Source organism: Pteropus medius, unplaced genomic scaffold (genome assembly GCF_902729225.1).
Source record: "Pteropus medius unplaced genomic scaffold, Ma_sr-lr_union100, whole genome shotgun sequence".
Lineage (NCBI taxonomy): Eukaryota > Metazoa > Chordata > Mammalia > Chiroptera > Pteropodidae > Pteropus > Pteropus medius.
The window spans coordinates 6,476,634-6,500,942 of NW_024352784.1; the positions used below are offsets into that span (position 1 = coordinate 6,476,634).

Below are 24,309 nucleotides of genomic sequence, written 5' to 3' on the forward strand. Positions count from 1 at the left end.
TGTTTTTAACATATTAAGCATTTGAACTAGCCAAGTATGACGTTTGGCACATTCTGCTTCCAATATTTGCTTCATGCTGTTCAAACTGAAATATTTCTACACTAAACTCATAGATGTTGCTCCTTTGTGTCCGGTTTATTTTTTATTTTATTTTATTTATTTTTATTTTTTTTCTTTAGGCAAGGCAACCCTTGGTTGACCTCACAGATTGCAAGGACCTTGTCAACTTACAATCTCTTATTTTTTATTTTTTACGCTTACAGCACCTGGTCTTCCTGGGTGGTCTCCCATCCGAGTACTAACCAGGTCCGACTCTGCTTCTTTGTTTCCTGTTTAGGCGTTATTTCTCAATAAAAAGTTGGAACAACTTTTTTAAACATCTGGGTTTTTTTCTTAACCGGAGAAAAGTCAAAGGCAAATATTTAGTAGCAATGGAAAAAATTAATTTTTTCTCATGGGTGAACATATTACCTCCTATTTGTTTAAAAAAAAAAAAGAGAGATTGGCTTTGCTCTGTTATGCCTAGTATGACTATTTTAATGGTTAGCCTTTTTCTAATAAGTTGAGATAGCTGATTTCTTCTGGCCCTACCCAAGTGCTTTTTTCTTCTTATGTGAATTGCATTTTATGTTAAGAGATACTCATTTCAACAAACTTTTATTGCAAACCTACCATATCAGGCAGTAGAAAATCTGAAGATGATTAACAAGTAGTTACTGTGCTTGAGGAGTACATTTCTAGTAGGAAGGTCAAACATGTAAACAAAGACTGTGTCAAAAAATAATTGCAGTAATAAAGGTAAAGACTAGTTATATGGTGATGAGATAAAGAGGATCAATGAAGATAGCTTGAGTGGAACAAGGAAAACTCCAGAGAGAAGACATTTGAGCTGAGTTTTAACAGATGATAGGAAGTTCGACAGGCTCCTGGGCAAGAGTGTCGTGAAGCATTTCTAAATAAATTATGACATTGTCCATAGGCATAGAACCTTGTAACGGGTAATGGGCTATCATTTTTTTAAGTGCTTACTAGGTGCCAGATGCTATACTGAGTACTTTACATTTATTTTCTTATTAAATTATCACTGCCAGTGGAATGGGGAGAGATTTAATTAAATCAGCACTAGCAGTAGAATTAGGAGAGATTTAATATGGCTGGAGCATATGTTAAGTGGTGAGGAGTGAGTTGAGTCTAATGACTTAGATAAATGTCAGATCATAAAGACCCTTGTACACTATTATATGTTTAGATTTTTATCTTCAAGGTAGTGCGGAGCCACTACCTTGGTTCAGTAGAGGAAAAACATAATTAGATACATGCTTTAGAAAGATTGCTTTGGTTATGGAGGATGGATTAGAGGAGTAGGAAGCTAGACCCAGGGACTTTTGCATTTGCTTAGGCAAGATATAAGACTCAGACTAAAGTAAAATAGCTGTGGGGATGAAAAGCTGTCATAAATAACAGTCCATAGGACTTGTGACCCCCTAAGTATAGGGACTAGGAATGGAGTGAAAAGAATTATATAGAATGATTCCTTAGTTTACGGCCTAGTCACATATTAGGTCCTTAACCAACTTAGGAAACTTGGAAGAAGAGAAGATTATGCAGGAAAGATGATGAGGTTTATAACATGGGAGTAGGGTTAGATTAATTCATTTTGGAATGAGTTGAAATTGAGGTGCCGGATAATATTGATACCTGAGGCTTAACAGGTAGGCTGGGCTAAAGATGTAGATTTGGGAGTTGTCATGTAAACAGATGGTACTATAAATGTGGGAATAGATGAACTGACACAGAGATAATAGCATAGACCCTTAAGATGACCAAAGATACAACCCTATAGAACACTGACTTTTTTTTTATTAGAGATAAGCAAAGCAGTATACATTTATGATACTATACCCTAAAAGTTACAGTTGATTTGTCCATTTGACAGTCAGAGCACATCAGTATGCAAACTCTTTTTATGATAAAATTAGGATACCTCATTTCATAATGCCTAAGGATTTCAATAAAAATCAACATTTTAAAATAAATATTATATACATTTAAGGTGTACAACATAATTTGATATAAATATACATAATGAAATGATGACTACGGTCAAGCTAATTAACATATCTTCTCACATAGTTACCACTTTAGTGTGTGGTGTAATAGGAACACCTGAAATCTACTCTCAGCAAATTTCCAGTATTCAATCCAGTATTATTGGCTATAGTCATCGTGCTGTGCATTGGCACGTTGACATTTGAGAGTCAAGTAGAAGAAATGGAGCCAGCAAAGGAGACTCAGAACAAGTAATCAGAGATGTAGGAAAACTTAGGAGAGTCTGATATCTCAGAGTACAGAGAGATTTCTAGAAAAAATACCAGATTAGTTGCATCTAAGATGAGTAAAATGAAGATTAAGGTTTGACCCATAACAATACCAATTCTAAGACCAGGTGACCTTAATAAGGATACCATCAGCAGTAGATGGATGGAGGCAGAAACTAGGTTTCAGTGAGTTGAAAAGGTGAATAAGAGGTTGAAAGAACACAGACTATTTTCTTATGCTTCTACATTGCCCTTCATAGTCCTTTGTATAAACTGCATACTTGTTAATCATGGGAGAATCCTAGACTTTCAGAGGTGAAAGGAAGTCTTGTAATTGTGTAAAAGAAGAGAATAAAGTCCAGAGAGCTTTAGTGACTTGCCTGGCCAACCAAGTTTTAATGGAGAATTGAGAGTCAGTCAGATCTGAGTTTGGACCAACACTGCTTATAACTGTGAGACCTTGGGCAGGTTACTGTCTGCTTTAGTTTTCTTCATTTGTAAAATGAAGATAATAATAGCATATTTCATATTAGTTGTAAAAATTAATACCTGGCAGATAGTAAGAACTTAATAATTCTTTTGCCCTAAAAAAAGTGTCTTTAAGAGGCATGCTCTTTTGCATTGCTTTTATTAGTAACAATGAGAATCTGGAACTATAAAAAAGGAAATTAGTATTTTATATAACAAATTTCAGAGATTAAAGGTATTATTCTGTACTCAATTTAGAGTTACAGATGTAATGTCTCATACACATCTTACTATTAAAGCTCTATGAATACTTAAAGGAAATAATCTCTTGTAGTGAGGTAAGGAACTTCCTCTAGGAATAGGAAATTTTGCAGCCAAATTATAAAATTATGTAAAATTTGTGAGATAAGCACTACATTAAATAAGGATATAGATATATCTAAGCACAGTTCTTGCTGTCAAATAGATTATTTCCTTATAGGTGAGAGAAACAAATAAACAAATACCACGAGGTTTATACATAATGAGGGTGCAGAGGAGGGTGAGTGGTTGCTTCTGCTGAATGGAGAAAGACTCAGAAAAGGCTTTAAGAACAAGGTATAGTTTCAGCTGAATCTTGAAAGATAGGTGTTTGCCAGCAAGTAAGGATTTCTGAGCAAGGTAAAGAATAGCCTTTTTAAAGATACAGAAGCATGGAGCTAGAACATTTGGGGAAGTATTGTACTTTCTGGATCATAGGATGAAAAAGAGACAAGAGGAGAGAAGTGAGACCAAACAGATCATGGAAGGCTTTGAAATTTGGACTTTGTCTTGTAAGCAATGGGCATCATTTCAAGGTTATGATTTGAATTTTGACTCCTCTCTACCATGTCGTTTTTAAGGTCTACTCCTATAGGGCAATAAATGCATGCTAAAACTTGAACTTAATCACCCACATGACACTGGAACCTAAAACTAGGGTTTCTGTAACTGGGAATGCATCCAGGTGAGAGAGTTTTAGGTTTTTTGAAGCAGGAGAAAGCATAAGAAATTTGTTTTAAATCTTTTCACTTATTGAGCACTTAGTATATGCTAGACACTTTCACGTATTTTAGGTTAATATTCCTCACCACTATTATTCTCATTATCTAGATAAGGAAAAATTTGTCTTTTGGTTAAGTAAATGCCACTTACTTGCTCAAGGATTGTGGCAAGTAAGTAGCAGAGTCTGAAATTTAACTACTGTCTCTAACTCTAAGTTCAGTGTTTTTTCTACTGTAGAACAGATCTGCTATAGAGATTGTAAGCATAGCCTCTTCACCTTCAGGATTATCTGTGCATCTTTGCCCCTCCTTGATGCTGATGCAGAGGCCAAGAGGCCAGAATCATCCGCAGCAGCTTTAAAACATGTAGTTTACCATGTTAAAGATAACACTGGGGAGATTCACCTGTAGGTACTAGCCCTCCTGTGGCATGCCACCTAATCTGATTGGTTTTTCATGGGTGGAGTCAGATCTAAGTAGCAGGACTAGAGCAGGAGAGATTTGGGATTTGCAGAACTGTTGGAATAGATTTTCTTTCCCCTCCATAATACACTTTATTCACATGTGTTTTAATATTTTACAGGTTTACCTTAAGGTAAAGGAGCCTGTATTCCATCAGGTAATTCTTAAAAATTATTACACATTTGATTGTTTAACAATACTTGCCTGCCTTGTGTTTTCCTTTTTTTGGCAAATTACATGCAGATACAACTTCTGAAAATGAAATGGTAGATGTCCTAAGAAGACTCTGTTTAAAACAGAGGTTGCAAACTTAAGTGCCTACAGGAGCCAGGTGGAGGTAACAGGAATATACCTGGAACAGCCAATGCCCAGGACCAGCTGACTATTGGTAGTCAGAATGCAGTGCAGCATAGTTCTTATAAGCAAAAAGAAAAAAGCCAGGAAGCATTATGCACATACACGTATAAAGTCTTTTTTATGATATGATTTTCTTGAAAAGATAGACTGAAAATTCCTTGAATATTTTCCTCCTAATATATATTTTAATAAAATTGTTGAGGTGGGAGGTTATTTAGATTGAGAAACGCAAACACAGGAAACTTTGCTCTAGGAAATAATGATGTAAGTGCATCCCATAATGAAACCAGAGTGAAATAAAGTAGCAGACCTTAAAGAAAGAAAGCTATTGGTTATTGAGTGCCACCATGTGCCTAGCACTATGCTCATTACTACACAGATTCTAATCTACCCAGCAGCCCTACAAATTAGGGATTACTGTCCACTTTTTAAGGTAAATGAGTTTAGAGATATTAAGTAATTTGCCCAGCTTCACACAGTTATTAAGGAGCAGAGCCAAGATTGTAGCCTAGATTTTTTTGACTCCTGTCAGCATTCTTTTAACAAACTAGCAAATAAATATAAAGAAATGAATCAGCACATATTTCAGGAGTATCAGAGGCCTCGTAGTTGTAGACTATATTGCGCTTATATAAAAAATAAAGTTCTTACACCTTTTGAAACCGAAGCTAGACAATAATCATCTAACTGAAATCTGGTTTTTAAAATAAATTCAAAACCATATTATTATGCCTTGCTTTTCTACAAGCTAGATGAAGGTAGATGTACTAAGGTGGTTGATACAGGAGAAGACAACCTCATTTTCCTGTTTATTATAGCTCGGAGTGATATCATTATGTAATTACCCCCTTTATTTAGAAGATTTATTGACACAATATAAAAAAATGAAGAAATTTATTTATAAGAAGAATACTTCAGTTTCTATATTTTTTTTTGCCTTTTTAATAAAAATTCTAACCACGAAAAATACAAAATTTGGTAATTTGAGGTTAAGTTTTGTAAACTTATAACCATCAATTTTCCATTTTGTGTTTTAGACCTATTTGACACAAGTTATGTAATAAAAGTAACAAACTATTGATATAATTTCCCATGGTGGAATTTCCATGTGTTTTTTTCAGTAATAAATATTTTCTTTTCTGTATATAATGATAAGATTTGCTAATAGGAAGGAGGCAGGATAAAAGCTTATAGCTATGGCTTATATCCTAGGTTTAGAGATTAAAAATCAAGATAGAGAAGTGAAGAAGTGGGGAATGCTTGGGTTGAAGTAGATAAGTAACCTGAAGATAAAAGATATTCATTCATTCAACAGATGTCCACTGTATACCTTCTCAGCACCAAATTCTGAGCTGGAAGTTGGAAGTAAAGAGGCGTTAGACCAACACTTTAAAATCTAAAGTCAGGCAGACCTGGATTTCAGTCTAATCTCTCCACTTACTAACTTTTATACCCTTGACAAGTTACTTCTTTGAGCTTCTTAAGTGCCAGGTGCTATATTAGGCACAGGAGATATACTAATGAATGAAATAATGAGGTCCCAGCTCTTAAGGAGCTTATTATACTATATCTCTAAAATTGTTATAATACTCTCCTAAAGTTGTCTGAGGATTAAATAAAATAACACATGTAAAAAACCCTTAGCACATAGTAAACACTCAGTAAAGATTAACTGATATTAATATACCAAGGCAAATAAGATATGGCTGCTGGTTTCAAGGTGCTCACTGTCTAGTTAGGAAGATAGACCTGGTAAAACATATTTGCAGTATATATGTCCTTTAATAAATACATAAAAGTAGTGCTAATGTAGATAAGGGCACAATCTGCTAAGATGACTCAAGAGAGGATTACATAATACATCTGTTGCATATAGCTAAATTATTACTTGCTCTAGTATTAAAACAAAAGTCAGGGGAAATGGCCCACTATTGTCATACAGTAGCATTTCTCACTACTTTGTAAAACTTTATTTGAAGAGGCCTTCGCCTCAACTGTCTAATCTAGAACATCCTATGCTGATCTGTTAAGTAATTAAAACTGATACTTTCTATTTATACTTATGGCTTAAAAAATCTATTTCTAATTATTTTCTGAGTATCTTAAGAGAACTGCTTTTTTCTGAGAATATTATATTTGTCAAAGTTTGTAGTTATTACTTTCATTCTTTCATATAAACTGTTGATATTCTTATGTACAGAAACTTAGAAAAATTCCTTTGGAATTTGTAAGTGGAAAATTGTTTTGGAATTTGTGATAAGATTTACAATAACTTTCAGGATCTTAAAAATAATGGAAAAGGAAGGAAAAGCAACATTGTCTAATTTAAAGGAGCTTTGGCTAGAGAATTTAGAATCTTGACTTCTTACTACTTTGATTTCTTACGTTTGGAATCTTTATTTCTTGCCACTTTATTATCCATGGACAAATCTCTTGCTGTGCCTCTCCTTCACTTTCCTCATCTGTAAAATCTTCAAATAAATATAGTTCATAAGGATAATATTAAAATAATTAATATAATAAAGGCACAAGGCAATAAACATTGTACAGTGTGACACTAAAAGTACATATTAAGGGGGTGGCTCCAAAAGTACATATTAAGTGGAGTGGTTAGCACGTCTGCTTTACACGCAGAACGTCCTGGGTTCACACCCCAGGTGGAGCCATGGACCATACCCGGGAAGCGCCAGGCCCCGGTTGCACCCCCACCCTGCACCGTGCTGTGCCTCCCCCTGGGTGCAGCCCCCTGCGCCTCAGGACTAGGTTCAGGTGCATGCGCAAGAGTTTGGGAGGGACGCCCCACCTTTAGAGATCCAGTTCTTAAGGGAAGACGGCAACATCAATAGGTCAGGGATGGATGTGGGGCGTCTAATGGGGGCGGAATTAAAGAGAAGAAAAAAATAAAAAATTAAAAAAAATTTAAAGTACATATTAAGATGTAAGATGACGTGTATAAATATCTGTCTATGATAATCATGGAAAGCTTCTGAAAAGAAATATTTGATTTGGGCCTAGAGAGGTAAGTAATGATATACAGTTAGAAGGAAAGAGTTAATAAACACTTTAAAAAAACATTTGATGCAACCAGCATGATTATCTTACTAACCAAATTTGCTTCCCAGAGGGAGAAAATACTGATAACAAGGTGTTCCGAACATCTCCAAAAGAGAGCCAAATGCAATTATTTAATTTGATGGCCTTGCAAAGGGTAATACTCAAATCACACAGTGGCCACATTCATTAGAAACACCAGTATATCTTAAGCAAGGAAACAAAAAAAGCATGTATGAGGATAAATTAAAAGAACATTTAAGAAGTTAGTGAACGCTCTTTAAGCAGCTAATTGACAAATCAGTACTTGACTATCTCAAATGAGATCTCATCTAATGTCTCAAAGAGCACTATTGCTTAAAGTCTTTCTGCCAAAGTAGGTTCTCCTAAAGATTGTTTCTAGATATGACATATCATTGTTTTATTACTCTCCCTTCTAATTTGACCCTCAAGGTTTACAAGAAAGGACACGTTATGTAAACAGTTTGAAAAATTGTTTATTTAAATTTTATTGTTTCATTTGTGCCATTTTATTACAAATTAGGGACGTAAGGCAACTACTATGTAAGCACACTCGGAAAAGAAGCAAAAGAAACTGACATTTTGAGTATCTGTTACATGCTAATTACGGTGTATTCTTTCATATAGTTTATAACGATTGACTTACCTATTATCTTCCTAAAATATCAACAACCCTGCCTTTGTATTATCTTTATTTTGTAGGTGAGATAACAGAGTCAGAAAGGTTAAATATTTTGCCCAATGTTTCTCTCTTAGTTAGTGGCAAAGCTGGAAATCGAACCCTCAAGGTCCTTTTTATTTCAAAGTTCATATGTCTTCCGTGATACAATGATGCACTTCATAGCAGATTACTATGGAATCTAATTTATTATCAGAAAAATATGTTTTTAGAAAGAATGAAAAATGCTGTTTAGATTTTAGTACAATGATGAACTTACAGAAAAAATGGTGAAGACTTAATATGTAAGACTTAGGTATAGCTATGCTTTACTTTAGGTAAACCAGAATTCCGTTATCAACTTTAAAAGCTGCCTGAAGTCAAATATAAGTAAAATATTTTGGAACTAAAAAGAGGTTAAGTAATGTCTATAGAAGGATTTCAGGAAGGCTTCACACAGGAGGTAACATTTGAACAGGATTTATTTGACCATAGAACTCTTTTTTATAGAATATTTCTTAACATCTCTCAGCACAGTAGTATTCTGGGGGATACTATTTGGGAAATCCTGTACTAAAATGCAAGATCCTCTAGAACATAAGAAGAGAAAGGAAGATGAACCAGTTAGTGAAGCACTCACTGGATATCATGCTAAAGTTTGGATCTTATGCTTTTGCCAATGACAGAGGTGTGACATGATAAGATCTATTGCAGATAATTCTGACAGTTTTATGTAGAATGAATTAGAAGGCTGTATAGTTGGGGCAGAATTACAATCTTAAACCAGCTCTGAATATCTACAAAAACTATATTTTTACCCATAGACTACATTGCCTTATGAGACTTGTATAATTGTTTTATAGTTATAAAGTAATATCTACATTTGTCTTATTAGTATTTAAACTATCATATAATTATGTAGAAGCACCAACCTTATATTAGAGTAACTTATATTAACTCCTCAGATAAAATGCCTCTTGCACCCCTATTTTGACTATAATTATAGGAATATGAAACCACTATCACCTAGTTCAGTCGCTTCATTTTACAAATGGGAGTCCAAGGCCAAGAAAAGGAAGTGACTTGTTCAAGGTTATATAGTGAGGCAGTAATTAGATGGCAGAAAAATCTAGCTCCTCCAACTGCAGCTCTTGGCTTTTTCTGTTAGAGGTTCCTTTCTATGTTTGGATAATTGTTTGTTATTAATATAATGAGTGAATATTTTACAAAATCCAAATGCCTAAATCTCATTACCTATCACCACCACATATTCCTACTCACTGGAGTTTTATATAAAAGTCCTTACCTATCTCCCACTCTGATTAACTGTTCTTGGCCACAGGTGAGCTAAGTGCCTAAGTATTCTAGTATAGAATACTTAGATTAGTATAGAGTTCTTTATTGTTTAAATACAGCAGATTCTAAAATAACGTCATTTCATTCAACATCATTCCCTATGCTTTGATGATATGCCGTAGGAACTTTTCTCTTGCTTTTATCAATTAGCCTATTGTAAAATTGGTTTCATTATATGTCATTTTGCCTGTTTAAAGAATCTATGAACTTTAAGTGAGGACTTACTGTATTTTTATTTTTAAATAATATCAAACTTACAGAAAAGTTGCCAGAACAGTACAGAGAACATTTTCCCCCTGAACCAATTGAAGGTATATTATCAACATGTTGGAGCATGTTGGAACGTGATCATTTAAGATAGTGTCTACCATAATTCTCCAGTGTAAAGTTACTCTTTGTGCCTTCATAATTAATAAGAAATTTGTAGAAAAGTACCCTGAGACTTATGAAAATTCTTTCAATTATTAAATTTTAGATTTATTTTTAATCCCTATGGACTCATGTATTCCTATTTTATCCAAGTCATGATTTGTTACTATCATTTATGGCTACACAGATTGCCTCATATTTGGCCAGTGGAGCCTTTTCAAGTTGGTTTCTGTGTCCTTTTGACATGTTCCCATTATTTTTTGAGTATTCCTTACATTTTAGTATAAGATGTTCTGGGGTCATCTTTTTCTTTCCCTGCCTCAGGCCTGAAATCAGCCAAATCTCCATGGAGCCCTGGCTTCTTTTATTAGAAAATGGAATTGAGAAACCAGATCCAAGTGCTAGATTTGATTACACATGTGTCTCCTCTGTTAGACTCACTGAGCTCACTGAAGTCAGGAATAGTGTGCCTTTTCATCTTTGAATGATGAATGCCTAGTCCAATGATTATCACTGTCAATGTTCAGTAAGCACTTGGTAGAAAATAAACTGGTTGGTTATTTGGAACTTTTCTCCATTATTGGCTTATTCCAAGAACTAGACCATAAGGAATGAATCCTAGAGAATGTTAACTCTGAGGAAATACTGAAAGTCAGTCTCTCTTAGCATCATCAAAATAATTTTTGTATATGTACCCTTTCCAAAGTCCCACACTACAGCCCTGTCCCATTTAATTTGCCCTCTTTTACCTCTCAGTTTCATCCATCTTCAAATGTTTCCACATAGGCATCTTAATGCAGCTCACAGAACAAAACATTTGTCTTTTTCTGCTTTTCTCATACACTTTCATTTTCTTTTTACTGATAAAAACACAGCTTGCTTTTTTCCTAAGCTATAGTTTCGTTGAGAATAAATACCAAGTCTCAGTTTATACACATATATGCATATACACAGTTTATGCATATTTCTAGGATACTTTAGCTGATAGAAAACACTAATAATATTTTCATAGTCTTTGGAGCTTGAAGGCTGATAAGTTACTAAATATGGAAAGACAAAAATTTATCGTAAAAATATTTTCAGATGAAAATTATAAGGAGCAGAAAAGTATTCTAGTATCTTTATTTAAAACATAACTGATATTATAGTATGCATAAAGTTACAAAGGTCATGTGGCCACTTCTAGCTGCAAGAGAGCCTGGGAAATCAGCCTTTTATAGCTGGACATAATAAAGAGAAGTAAATTAATTTGAAAAAGCCCCATGGTACTGCCAGGGTATGCATCCTTCCTTATCCATTCAGTATGTTTAATATACTCCCTGAACAATCCATTCCCCTTGACTTTTGTATGCTGATGATTCATAAACCTGTTTCTTTGGCTCAGATTTTCCTCCTAAGGTTTAAACTCAGATATTCCTCCAAGGGGGAGGGGCAAGGGTTGGACTGGAAAGAGAAACACTTTTGGGTGTTAGGAGGGATCCATTTCTTAACCTGAGTGGTACTTTCCCAGCTGTTGGTTTTATATTCGTTAAGCTATACAATTATATTCTATGCAGTTTTTTCGTTATTTACTATTTCATAATTTTAAAAGTTCAATTTCCCCACTAGGTTCAGTTTTCCAGGTAGTAGTACCTATCCATTGCTCAATACAGAAGATAAAGATAGTTGATAGAGCCAAGTCTAGGAAGATGTAGGAGTATATAGAATAAAGAACCCAAATTACATTTACCTCAGTCAAAAAGAAATGGGCACCTCTTTGGAGACAGAAATGGGAGAAAGAATCCAGAGATAGGATGCATATATGGATGCAGAAACATTTAGGAGGAACGATTAAAAGAGTTCATATTTATATTGTTATAAAATAAGAAATAGAATCATTTGCTGAAAGTGAAGCTAAAGAGAAGGGAAGGATCTAAGAAATGTGAGGCAAAATTATAGCGTTCGGGTTTCAGCAGATATTTAAAATTGTGTTTAAACATTCAGAATTACAGTTGACACAGGACTTCTGATATTATTTACAAGCAGGCTCTTAATTTTTCCTCAAAGGTTAGTATGACTCTCGATTATGTAATTACATATTTTTAAAAATTCTGTTCTTTAAAATGTAATTAAAGGTAATAATATTTACATTTAATTGGGAGGGCTATTTTTGTATGCAAAATATACTTCCTTTGCTAAAGAATAATGATTTTACTAACTTCATTTTTCCTTTCTTATTCAGGTCATGTATGGAATGTTGGTCTTTACATTAGTACTTCGATCTATTTATATTGTTACATGGTAAGTAGTTTGGATCAGCAACACTATGATTAGAGTACATTCAAGTGGTAAATATATAACCTAGATTGAAATAACACATAAAACCCAACTCCAGCACGGATATTGATTGAAAACTATAACCCAATATTTATTCTGCTATATTACAAGGAATACTAGTTCTTTAAGCAAGTTGTTAATAGGCATGTGAAAATAAAAGTTCCAAAATTAAAGAAATTTGAGGAAAGGTATATATGATAGCTTTCTTTTGAGGTCTTTAAAAATTCTACTGCAAAAAAAAAATGTTTTTATGTTTCTCAAACTTCTTGACTAAGGAACTCTTCCAGGAAGGCTATTCATGTCACAAAGACTCAGTGTTCCAGAAATATCAGTTAGGAAATAGGTATAAACTCTTTATAGAGTTTATGAAGATTAAATAAGAAATATTCATGTAAGTACCTTACATAGGGCCTGGTGATACAGTAGGTGCTGTGGTCAGACCATAATGAATAAAACTGCTATGAACATTTGTTTACATGTTTTTGTGTGAATATAAGTTTTCATTTCTCTGGAATAAATACCCAGAGTGGAATTGCTAGGTTCTGTGATAGTTGTATTTGGTATTTCTCAAAACTGCCAAATTGTTTTCCAGAGTGAGTCTACCATTTTACATTCCCACCAGTATGAGTGACCCGGTTTCTCAGCATTCTTGTCAACATTTGGTGTTTTAGCCATTCTTATGTATATATACTGATATCTAATTGTAGTTTCAATTCTCATTTCCCTAGTGTCTAACTATGTTGAATGTATTTTCATGTGCTTATTTGCCATCTGTATATCCTCTTTGGTGAAATGTCTGTTCATGTCTTTACCTATTTTCTAATGGAATTATTTCTTCTTTTCCAGTTACATTTTGAGCATTCTTTATATATTCTAAAGAGCAGTCCTTCATCAAACATGTGGCTCACGAATATCTATCTTCTCTCAGTCTGTACCTTGTCTTTTCATCCTCTTCACAGGGTCTTTTACAGAGTAAAAGTTTTAAATTTTGATGAAGTCCAATTTATCAGTTTTCCTTTTATGATCATGCTTTTGGTGTCAAGTCTAAGAGCTCTATCCCAAACCCTATATTTTTCTATGTTTTTTTACTAAAAGTTTTGTATAGTTTTACATTTAAGTAAGGATATATTTTGAGGTAGTTTTCATATAAGATGTGAGGCTTGGGTTGAGGTTCGTTTTTTACCTATGGATGTCCAGCTGCTCCAGGATTATTGATTAAAAAGGCTATCCTTCTCCACTGAATTGCTTTTATACTTTTCTCAAAAATTATGTGGGTATGTTTGTAAAAATCTGTTCCTGGGTTTTTTATTCTGTTGTTTTGATCTGTGTGTCTTATCTCTCTATCAATGCTATACCCTCTTGATTACTGTAGCTGTAAAATAACTTCAAATCATATAAACTGATTTTTCTCACTTTGTCAGAATTGTTCTGCTTGGGTTCCTTTGCCTTTCTATATACATTTTAAAATAATATTGTCTAAAATCTTGTTGAGATTTTGATAGGAATTGCATTAAACCAGCATATCAATTTGCAAAGAATTGACATCTTTACTATGTTGAGTCTTCCAATCTATTAACATAGTGTGTCTCTCCATTTATTTAGATCGTCTTTGATTTCTTTCTTCAGCATTTTGGAGTTTTCATTTTTTGAGCAAGAGTAAACGGTATTATATTTTAAAATTTTTGTGTCCACGTGTTCATTGCTATTATATTGAAATACAATTGATTTTAGTTGTTTATCTCGTATTCTGCCACCTTGTTGAAAACAGTTCTGGGAGACTTTTGAAGATTCCTTGAGGTTTGCTGCAAATAGGGACATTTTATATCATCTTTTCTAATGTATGTGCTTTTGATTTTATTTTTTGCCTTATTGCCCTGACTAGAACTTCCAGGATTATGTTGAATAAGAGTGGTGAGAGCAGATATCCTTACCTTGTTCCCAATCTTAGGAGAGAAGTATTTAGTCTTTCACCGTTAAGTACAATGTTAGCCGTGTGGTTTTTATAAATGCTCTTTATTAAGCTGAGGAAGTTGCTCTCTATTCCTAATTTTCTGAGAATCTTTTTCATGAATAGGTGTTGAATTTTGTCAGATTCTTTTTCCATATCACTTGATTTGCTCATATGACTTTTTTCCTGTAGTCTATTATTATGGTATATTACATTGATTGATTTTCAAATATCAAAGCAGCTTTGTATTCTGAATGAATTCTACTTAGTCATGGTGTAAAATTCTTTTTATATATGCTAAATGATACTTGTTAATATTTTGTTAAGGATCGTTTCATCTATATTCATAAAAGTTTTATTTTCTTGTACTGCGTTTTTCTAGTTTGGTATGAGGGTAATAATAGCTATATAAAATGAATTGAGAAATGTTTCTTCCCCTTCTATATTCTAGAAGAAATTGTGTAGAATTGGTGTTAATTCTTTTTTAAATATAGAATTCTCCAGCAAAACCATCTGGGCCTATAATTTTGGGGGAAGGGAACAATTTTAAACTATGAATTTAATTTCCTTAATAGTTACAAAGCTATTCATATTTATCAATTTATTGAGTGAGTTGTGATAGTTTGTATTTTTCGAGGCATTGGTTCATTTCACTTAAGTTGTCAAAATTTGTGTACGTAGAGTTGTTTATAATATTCCCTTGTTTTCCTTTTGATGTCTGCAGGGTTTATAGCAATATCCTGTTTTATTCCTGATATTGGTAATATGTGAGTCTCTTTCCTCTCTGTCCCGCTTGTTAGAAATGTGTCAATTTGCTCTTCTTTTTTAAGGTTCTTTTTCAAGGATCTTAGATTATTGATTTGAGAATTTTCCTCTTTTCTAGTAAGCATTTCGTGCAGTAAATTTCCCTTTCAGCACTACTTTAGTTGTGTTCCACAAATGTTGATGTTTTGTATTTTTATTTTCATTCAATTCAGTGTATGTTTTTTAGTTTACTTTGAGGCTTCCTCTTTGACCCATAGATTGTTTAGAAGTATGTTGTTTACATTCAGGTATTTGGATATTTTTCTGTTACCATTTTTATTGACTTCTAGTTTGATTCTGTTGTGGTCACAGAACATATTCTCTATGATTTAATTTCTTTCAAATTAGTCGCGGCTTGTTTTATGAGCCAGGATATGGTCTATCTTGACATATGTTCCATGTGTTCTTGAAAAGAATGTGTATTCTGCTGATGTTTGGTGAAATGTTCTGTTAACATCTATTAGATTATGTTGTTTTATGGTTGTGTCAGTGGCCCCAAGACTATCCTCAGGTTCAATAATTTGCTAGAAGGACTCACAAAACTCAGAAAAACTTTTATACTCATGATTACATTTTAAACTGATATAGTATGGCCCAGGGCCCCAGGCAAACAAAAACAGACATTTACCATTAATCACTTTATTAGCATATGGTGTGGCCCAAGGTGTCAGTTATACAGAGACACTCTTATAACACAGGATATTCCAAGAACTCAGAGGTTATCACCTAGGAACCAGTCAAGGGCCAATTCTTTCTTTGGAATGTGCAATATTTGCACAACTCAAGCTCACCGAATTAGCCATTTACTTCACAATGGTGGTGTTGAGTTCTTTTCTATCTTTATTAATTTTCTGTCTAGTTGTTCTGTCAGTTGTTGAGAGGAAAGTGTTGAAATCTTCAAATGAAATTGTGAACTCGTCTATTCCTCCTTCATTCTATTAGTTTTTGTTTCATCTTGTCATTCACCCCATTTTGCAGTTCTGTTGTTTGGTGCATAGACATTTAAATTGTTATGTCTTTTAGTGGATTGATCCTTTGTCATAATGTAATGCTCTTCTCTTCTCTTTCTGTCTCTGGTCATTTTCTTTGGCCTGAACTCTATTTTATCTCGTGTTAACATAGCCATATTAATAAAACTTTCTTTTTATTAATGTTTACATGATATATCTTTTTTGCTCTTTTACTTTCAAACTGCCCATATTAGATATGAAGTGAGTTTCCTTTGGACATTGTATAGTTGGGTCATGATTTTTAATTCACTCTTCCAATCTCTTTTAATTGGTGTATTTAGTTCATTTATGTTAACATAATTAGTATATTAAAGATTGTCTGCCGATTTTTTGTTTTCTGTTCTATATTGTTTCTTTGTTTTCTTTTTTCTGTCTTTCCGTGTTACTTGAACATTTTAATGTATCTGTAGAGTTTCTGAATGTTTTTCTTTGTATAGCTTTTTTAGTGATTATTCTTGGTACCATATATACAGAACATCACAGTCTAATCATGTCAACATTTTACTAGTCCCAGTGAAGTACAGAAACCTTACTTCCCCTTTACATACCTATATTAGTTTCCTTGGGTTGCTATAACAAAGTAACACAAGCTGGGTGGCTTAAAACAACTGAAATTTATTGTTTTACAGTTCTGAAGACAAGACGTCAGAAATCAAGGTGTCAGTAGGGCCATGGTTCCTCTGAAACCTGTAAGGGAATTCATCTTTACGTCTTTCTAGCTTCTGATGATTTGCTGGCAATCTGGCATTCTTTGACTGATACCTGCATAATTCCAGTCTCTGCCTTTGTCATGACCTGGTATTCTCCCTTTGTCTCTGTGTGTTCACATGGCTGTCTTTATATAAGAACATAAGTCATGTTGGATAAGGAGCCTGCCCTACTCCAGAGTGACTTCATCTTAACTAATTATATTTGCTATGATTCTATTTACAAATAAGGTCACATTCTGAGGTACTAGAGATTAGGGCTTCAACATATCTTTTTTGAGGGGAAAAGTTCAACCTATAACTGCCTTTTCTCTGCCCCATTGAAAATACAGTTATCCTAAATATTTTCTCTATATACATTTATAACCACATCGGACAGTATTATGATTTTTGCCCCAACCATAACATAATTTAGAAACTCAACAGGAGAAGGAAAATGTATTGCATTTGCCTATATTTTTACTCTTTCCTTTTGTATTTCTTTCTAACATTCTAAGATTTCTTTTCTCGTCACTTCCTTTCAGTTTAGAAATTTCCCTTAACCATCCCTTTAGGGTAGATATGTTGGCAACATAACCTCTTAGTTTTTCTTCATCTTAGAATATCTTGATTTCTTTTTCATTCCTGAAGGATATTTTCACTAGATATAAAATTCTAGGTTGATAGTTCTTTTTTTTCAGAACTTGAAAAAAGTTGTGCTATTTCCTTATGGCCTTCAAGTTTTCTGATAAGAAATCCTGTCATTCAAATTGCTTTTACCCTAAATATAGGTAAGGTGTTTTTTTCTTTTTTACTGCTTTCAAGATTTTTTTTCCTTGTCTTTAGTTTTCAGAAGTTTGACTATGGTGTGTCTTGATGTAGATTTCTTTGGGTTTAACCTGTTTGAGGTTGGCTCAACTTCTTGAATCTATGGGTTTATAGCTTTTTTATAGCTGTTTTTTGGTTTTGTTTTTTTTTTTGTTGTTGTTGTTGTTGTTGTTTTTTTTTTTTTGAGGGAGGGGTGGTCAAATTTGAAAGTTTTCAGTCATTATTTCATCAAGTACTTTTCAGCCCTGTCCTCTTTCTCCTCTCCTCCCAGGACACTAATAACACAAATGGTGGATCTTTTGTTATAGTCTGACTGGTCAATTACTGCCAAATACTAGTAGGATTCCAGATTTCTTTTTGGCCTCTCTTGGTACACCTTACTGCTGGACTAGGGTAGAATTCCCATTTTCTACTAGGCCTTCCTGATACCACCTTGACTGGGAGGGGCAGGAGTGCCTAATTATTTCTCACCATGTGGTCTCCACTGACAACTCAATGATATGACCTTGTTACCTCTGGCCATCAGTGAGTTTCGACTGTCCAGTCTGTCTCCTCTGACACCACTACAATGGCGAAAGAGAAAAAGACCATGTTGTTACCACATAAGAATGGAAGTCCAGCCTCCCCACATGGTCTCCTCTGATAATGCAAGGAGTAGAGAGCTCATTACTACTGAGTAGGGATGAAAGTCCTAGCCCCTTCCTGCTTGAACTCAGCCTGACAAGAGGTTAGGGCTCCTCCTTATGGCCTAAAGAGGAGGAGAGTCTAGGCTCCCAATCAGCCTTTGCAACATGGATGAGGGAGGCCATGGTTTTTTCTGTGGTATTTGGCTATAGAATAGTGGTTATGTTTCTAAACTGTGTTTCTAAACTGCCTCTTTCCTGGTTCTTTGGCTAGGAAACAGGCTTTTGTTGGGCTATTTTTATTTTTTTAATTTTTTAATTTTTTATCTGTGCTTAGTGGCATTTCTGGGTTTCTAGCTACTCCAATTCCAACTCTGGAATATGCTAGACAAAAAAAAAAACAAACCAAAAACACATGGAACTTATCACTGTGATGTTACAGTGGTCCCAGAGACTTTAACCAATCTGCCCTCTTCTCTTCACCTTTCAGAGTCTTCTTAATATCTATTTATATATAATGTTCATGGTTTTTAATTGTACTTAGTGGGAAAAAGAGGGGAAAAGTATGTCTGTTTTATCTTCTCAGACGTAGAAGTCCATAGTTTTATTTTGTTTTTAATCTAGGCACCTTAGGGAAATGTAAATAAGCATAAAGCACAGTCCTTGCCTTAAATCAAGTCTGGTAGATAGGATACCAGGACGTTTAGAAAGACAAATGATAGACCTATAACAAGTATGGAACAGTGGCTGTCCTACAAAGTAAAAAACATCTTTCTTCCATCTGCCTCGTCATGGCTTCTTTCTTATATTTCCATTTCTTATATCATTTCATTTAGTATGGTTCATTGTTTACTTAATTTGTTTGCCCAACTAGATTGTAAGTTTCTTAAAATCTTAGTTATCTTGGTAACCCATGGAACTCAGAATAGTGCTTATTAGTGAAGATTTTTTTGAGTCTGGTTGAAACTCATAAAACTTCTGTTTCTTTTAATATTTTTGACAAGATATCTGAAAATTATTCCTGTAAAAAAAGTTAGAAATTCTGGGTAAAATATAAGAAGCATCCTTTAAATGCATAGCTGAACTCAAAAGAACTTAAATTTCAGAGCATCAGATCCAAAGAAGGAGGTGTAAACTAGACAAATGAGTTCTGAGATCACGATCAATTTGAAGTGTATTTGCAGATACCAGGAAAGAGCGTGAGGTTTGAATAGCTTGAAGGGAGGTATAAGACAAAGCTTTTGGCATGTTTAAGATAGGCTGTTAGAACTGCTCCCCCACCACCATACACATGTAGACATAAAGCCAGGACCATCAAAGAGATAATTTTGTCAGTGAAAGGCTAGTCTAGAAAAAAATTTGCTTCTTGGTAACTTGTCTTTTAATCTCAGTTTTAGGTGGGAAAAATTATTCCCCTGAGAATTTGTAATCACTGTTCTTCATTCACACAGATTTAGGTATATAACTTTAATTGTCTTGGAAACCTCAACATGTAAAATTCACTCAAACTGATCCAATTTTCATAGCGCCCCAGAGTATTTGAGAAAAAGAAAAGCAAATTATCTGTAAAGAAAGGTACCCTCAAGGTAGGCCTCTCAGGATTTCCACAGACTGGAAATCAAACATTTGCACACGATCCGTAATTCCAAATCCAGAAGAAGAAATAAGGAAAAGTCAAGAGAAACAGAAAACAGGAGAAATAAACTCCTTAAATCAGATGCTAAAGCATAAGTAACTATTTTTAACAATATTTAATGAAATAAAAGAGAAATGAAAATGTAACCAAGAAACAGTAGAGTATCAAAAATGAAATTCCAGATTTGAAAAAGAATTAAAGAACTTCTGACATTTAAAAAAAATCTTTGAAATAAAAACTCAATGGGTAAATTAAAAGTAGATTAGACATAGTCGAAGAGAGTATTAAATTGGAAGATAAGTCTAAAGAAATAAACTAAAAGCATCACAAAGAGATAACACATCTAATTGCAGTTCCAAAGGTTGAGAATAGCAAAAATGAGGAAAAAAGAGATATTCAGAGATAATAGGTGAGAATTTTCTAGAATCAATAAGACATGATTCTTTAATGTCAAGTATAATTCCCAAGCAAGATAAATAAAAGCAAATCTTTCTCAGGTGTGGAAGATCGATAGCTCACTCAGCCTCCTTTCATTCCAGCCTCCTTTAAGTGTGCCTTCCTATAATGGAGATGCTTAAAAGCTGAGCTATATTTCCCATATTTTCTTTGCACGTCAGGTTCTAAATACATTCAGGTTCTGCCAATTATATGTATTCACATGAGACTAGAATTCGGAACCAAGTCAGCTTAGGGAAGAGAAGTGGTAGTATGTAAGGCAACCATTTACTGTTGTGTATCTAGGGTGTGCATACCATGGCTCTAGAACAAACACGTAGGATGGCAGCTTCTTGATCTGTGAGTTATAGCTAAGATGGCATGTTGCTGGATACAATGGTTCGTCCAGAGGTTTTCCAATTCTCCAGCTTCTTAAATGTGGGGGAAAAAATGTTCCTTTGGCAAAATAATTCTGTGGTTGTGTTCATAAATCATTCCTGGAGAGCCTAAATCTTGCTCATTCAGCATTTCAGTTGGAATTTAAAGTATTAAAATTTTTCTGCTTTAAATAGAGATAATATCTGCAGTTGAAGCATGCTGAAATTGGTGAAATCCAAAGTCAAGGATCTTACAGACATCCAAAGATAAAAGACATATTACCAGCAAAGGAATAACAAATAGTCTAAGACAGACTATCAACAGCAATGATGGAAGCCAAAACACAATAGACTGTTATCTTCAAAGTGCTGAGAGAAATTAACCATCAATTTAGAATTGTATACCCTATCTTTTAAGGACAAGGGTAAGATAAAGACATTTCGAGACAAAAATGGAAAAAGTTTACCATTACACCTCACTGAGAGACCTTCTAAAAGATACTTTTATGAGGAAGAGCTGAGACACAAGAAAGAACAGTAAAAGAAAAAATGGTCACCTGTTGAACTATCTGAACAAAATATTATGAGTGTTTAAAATAATACCTAATTTGAGAGATTAAAAATGTGGAGCTAAAATGGTGAACAGAATAATACATGAGATACATAGTTCCTAAGGTCTTTTTTATTTGGGAAGAGGGTACATACAGTGATTAATTTTAGATCTTACATGTGCATTTTTGGTAAACACTAAAAACTAATTGATTTTATAATAGCTTTCAAAAACATGAAAGAGGAAATAGAATTATGAAAACCAAATTCAAAAAAACTCAGGAGAAGGAAGAAGGAGAAAGGGAAGCAAAGTCGGGACAAATATAAAGCAGAAAATAAAGGGGTAGAAATAATTCAAAATATATCAGTAATAACAGTAAATATAAACAGACAAAGCTAAGCAATTAAAAGACAAAAGACTGTCAAACAGGGAAAAAATGTCCAGCAATGTGCTGTGTATAAGAAACATGGTTAGAACATATATACGCAGTAATTTTGAAAGCATATAAATAATATATATATATATTCCACACAAATCTTGACTAAAAGTTGGACTAGCTATTTTAATAACAGACAAATTTTAAGGCATTATTTAAAACAAATGTTCACTATATTATTATCAAGATTCAATTTATAGAAAAAAATGACAATTTCTAACTTGTATAGAAATTTTTAAGCAAAAATTGACAGAATTACAATGAGAAATAGATAAATACTCCAATTCTGCTGAGATATTAACACAGTAACTCAGACCAGAAAATGCAAACAAGGATATAGATAAAATTTGAGTAACGTAATAACAAAACCATCTAATACATTCAGCAATTAAAGAATGCATGGTCTTCTCAAGCATGCATTGAATGATTATCATTCACAATGTGTTCTCTGACTATAGTACAATTAGTTAAAACAGGTTTAGTCAGAATATCCCATATATTTGGAAACTTTAAGAACCACTTTAGCTACATTCTACTTTGACTTGTAGTATTTTCATTATGGTTCCATTTTAAGCATTTCAAAATTTCTATACTGACTTTTTTCACTTGTATTTAAAGAATGGTTTTAAGGGAAATCTATAGCCTTAGGTGTTTACATTAGAAATCGAGAAGCTGAAGAATATTGAACTAAGCATCCAATTTCAGTAATTAGAAAGTAGGTTAATAGAATAAACCCAAAGAGAAATGAAGAATGGAACTAATAAACGGCAAAAGTTAATGAAAAAGAAAACAGAGGTACAATATTGAAGATCAACAGATAACTAATTTTGCTCACTTCTGAAACCCTACCAAGACTACAGCAAAGGAATCTATTTATAAAGCATAAATCCAGAAGGAAAAGACTTAATAAAGTGTAGAAGCTGGAAAGAAGATGGATTACTGCTAACCGTCTTAACTAACCCCCAAAAAAACAAGTCATAGGCCAAGAACCTCCACTTTACATCAGAAAATTTTCTCAAGTATCAGGCATTAATAGCAACAGGCATTTTGGACAAGGAGATGAAGGAGGGCTCAAAAGTAGAGGATAGGTTAAAAGTTGTAAGAAAACTTAAATCATTAGAGCCTCCTACCTACTCCATACCACTGAGCAACTGTAAAAGTTTGGAAGTTTATTCTTTAGAAAGGGTAAACAATGTCTCTAGATTGGATTTTACCAGGCACAATTGAGCACATGAATACTATACTGAAATCAGGGAAATTGGGTGACCTTGTACATTCTGAATGTTGAATGCAAAGACCTATAGGCAGAAAATTGAAAGAATCTGAGTACCCTAAAAAGACCTAAAGGTACTGATATTGGCCCAAAAAAATACCCTATAGTGCAATTACTAATCTAAAGACCTTAACCATACACTTTGAGTTTGTCTTCACCTTTTTAGTTTTCCACTCTTAAGAATGAGGAAACAGTACCAGACATATGATAAATGCATCCAATATGAAAGACAGAGGCCAAAACAAATAATAAAGGAAAAAGTCAACATAGAGGAAACAACTTCAAAAACAAAGAAGAGGAAAACTTCAAAAACAAAAGAAGAACAAATATTTATTAATATTTCTAGAAATATACTGTACCTAGGAATCAAGAGTAGGATATTATAAAGAAGCAATATTCAGATAATCCTTACAAAAAATAGGATGTAAAAATGTGATAAAATGAAAAACTGAAGTGAAGGGTTTGAAAGATAAATCAAACGAAGCCATTGGAATCCTTCCTCCTAGACACGCACCGTGATTGCATTATGGTCCATCACCCCACTCCCTCATTCACCATCAGGAATCCACCACCAAAGAGGCATGAAACCCATGGTATGGCTGAGTAAACAGCACATTGCAAGGCTTCAGGACCCTTAGGCTCACTCACCACCACTGCTATGGAGAAGCAGCAAGGTGTTTCCTCAACTCCATGTCCTTCACAGCAGAAAGGGCAGAAGCAAAGACAGACACACACACACACCCTGGGGACCATCAGGATGATGAGGGGAAAATGGAGAATAGAAGGGACTCAGTAGAAATATTACTGGGCCAGAACAGAAGTACCTACATAAAAAAGGGGATGGGGCTTCAGAGAAAATGAGATGCAATCATCTGCAAAATAATTCAAGAAAATATTCTATAATTGAAAGGTACGAGTTATTAGACAAAAAGAACCCATTGGCTCTTCAGCACAGTAGGCGGAAATAGACCCATTCCAGTTTCAGAATTCTAGACAAGGAAGATTTTGCAAGTTTATACAGTTAGAAAGCAGATATACATATAAATGGTCAGAAATCAGAATATCTTCGAACCTACCAAAGCAAAACTGGAAGGTAGAATTTTAACCTAGAATTCTATAGGCAGCCAAACTATCAATAAAGCATGAGGACAAAATATATTTTCATACATTCGAGTTCTCAGAAAACTTACATACCATGAACTATTGCTCAGAAACCTGTTGTTGGATGTGTTTGAACAAAATGAGAGAATAAACCAGAAAAAAGAAGACATGGGATACAAGACTTAGGAAATCCAATACAGAGAA

The 24,309-nt window shown here is 34.0% G+C and overlaps 1 protein-coding gene across 2 annotated transcripts in view; it reads left to right on the forward strand.

The window, feature by feature from the left end:
- The window catches only part of ACER3 (alkaline ceramidase 3), a 108,117-nt gene that overhangs the window by 70,130 nt on the left and 13,678 nt on the right, over positions 1-24,309 (forward strand). The window contains exons 6-7 of one of the 2 annotated variants that reach the window (XM_039848117.1): positions 4,392-4,427; positions 12,304-12,362. In XM_039848117.1, coding sequence (XP_039704051.1) covers positions 4,392-4,427; positions 12,304-12,362 — 95 coding nt within the window. The remainder of the gene's footprint in view (positions 1-4,391; positions 4,428-12,303; positions 12,363-24,309) is intronic. The other variant, XM_039848118.1, reaches the window with a different exon arrangement.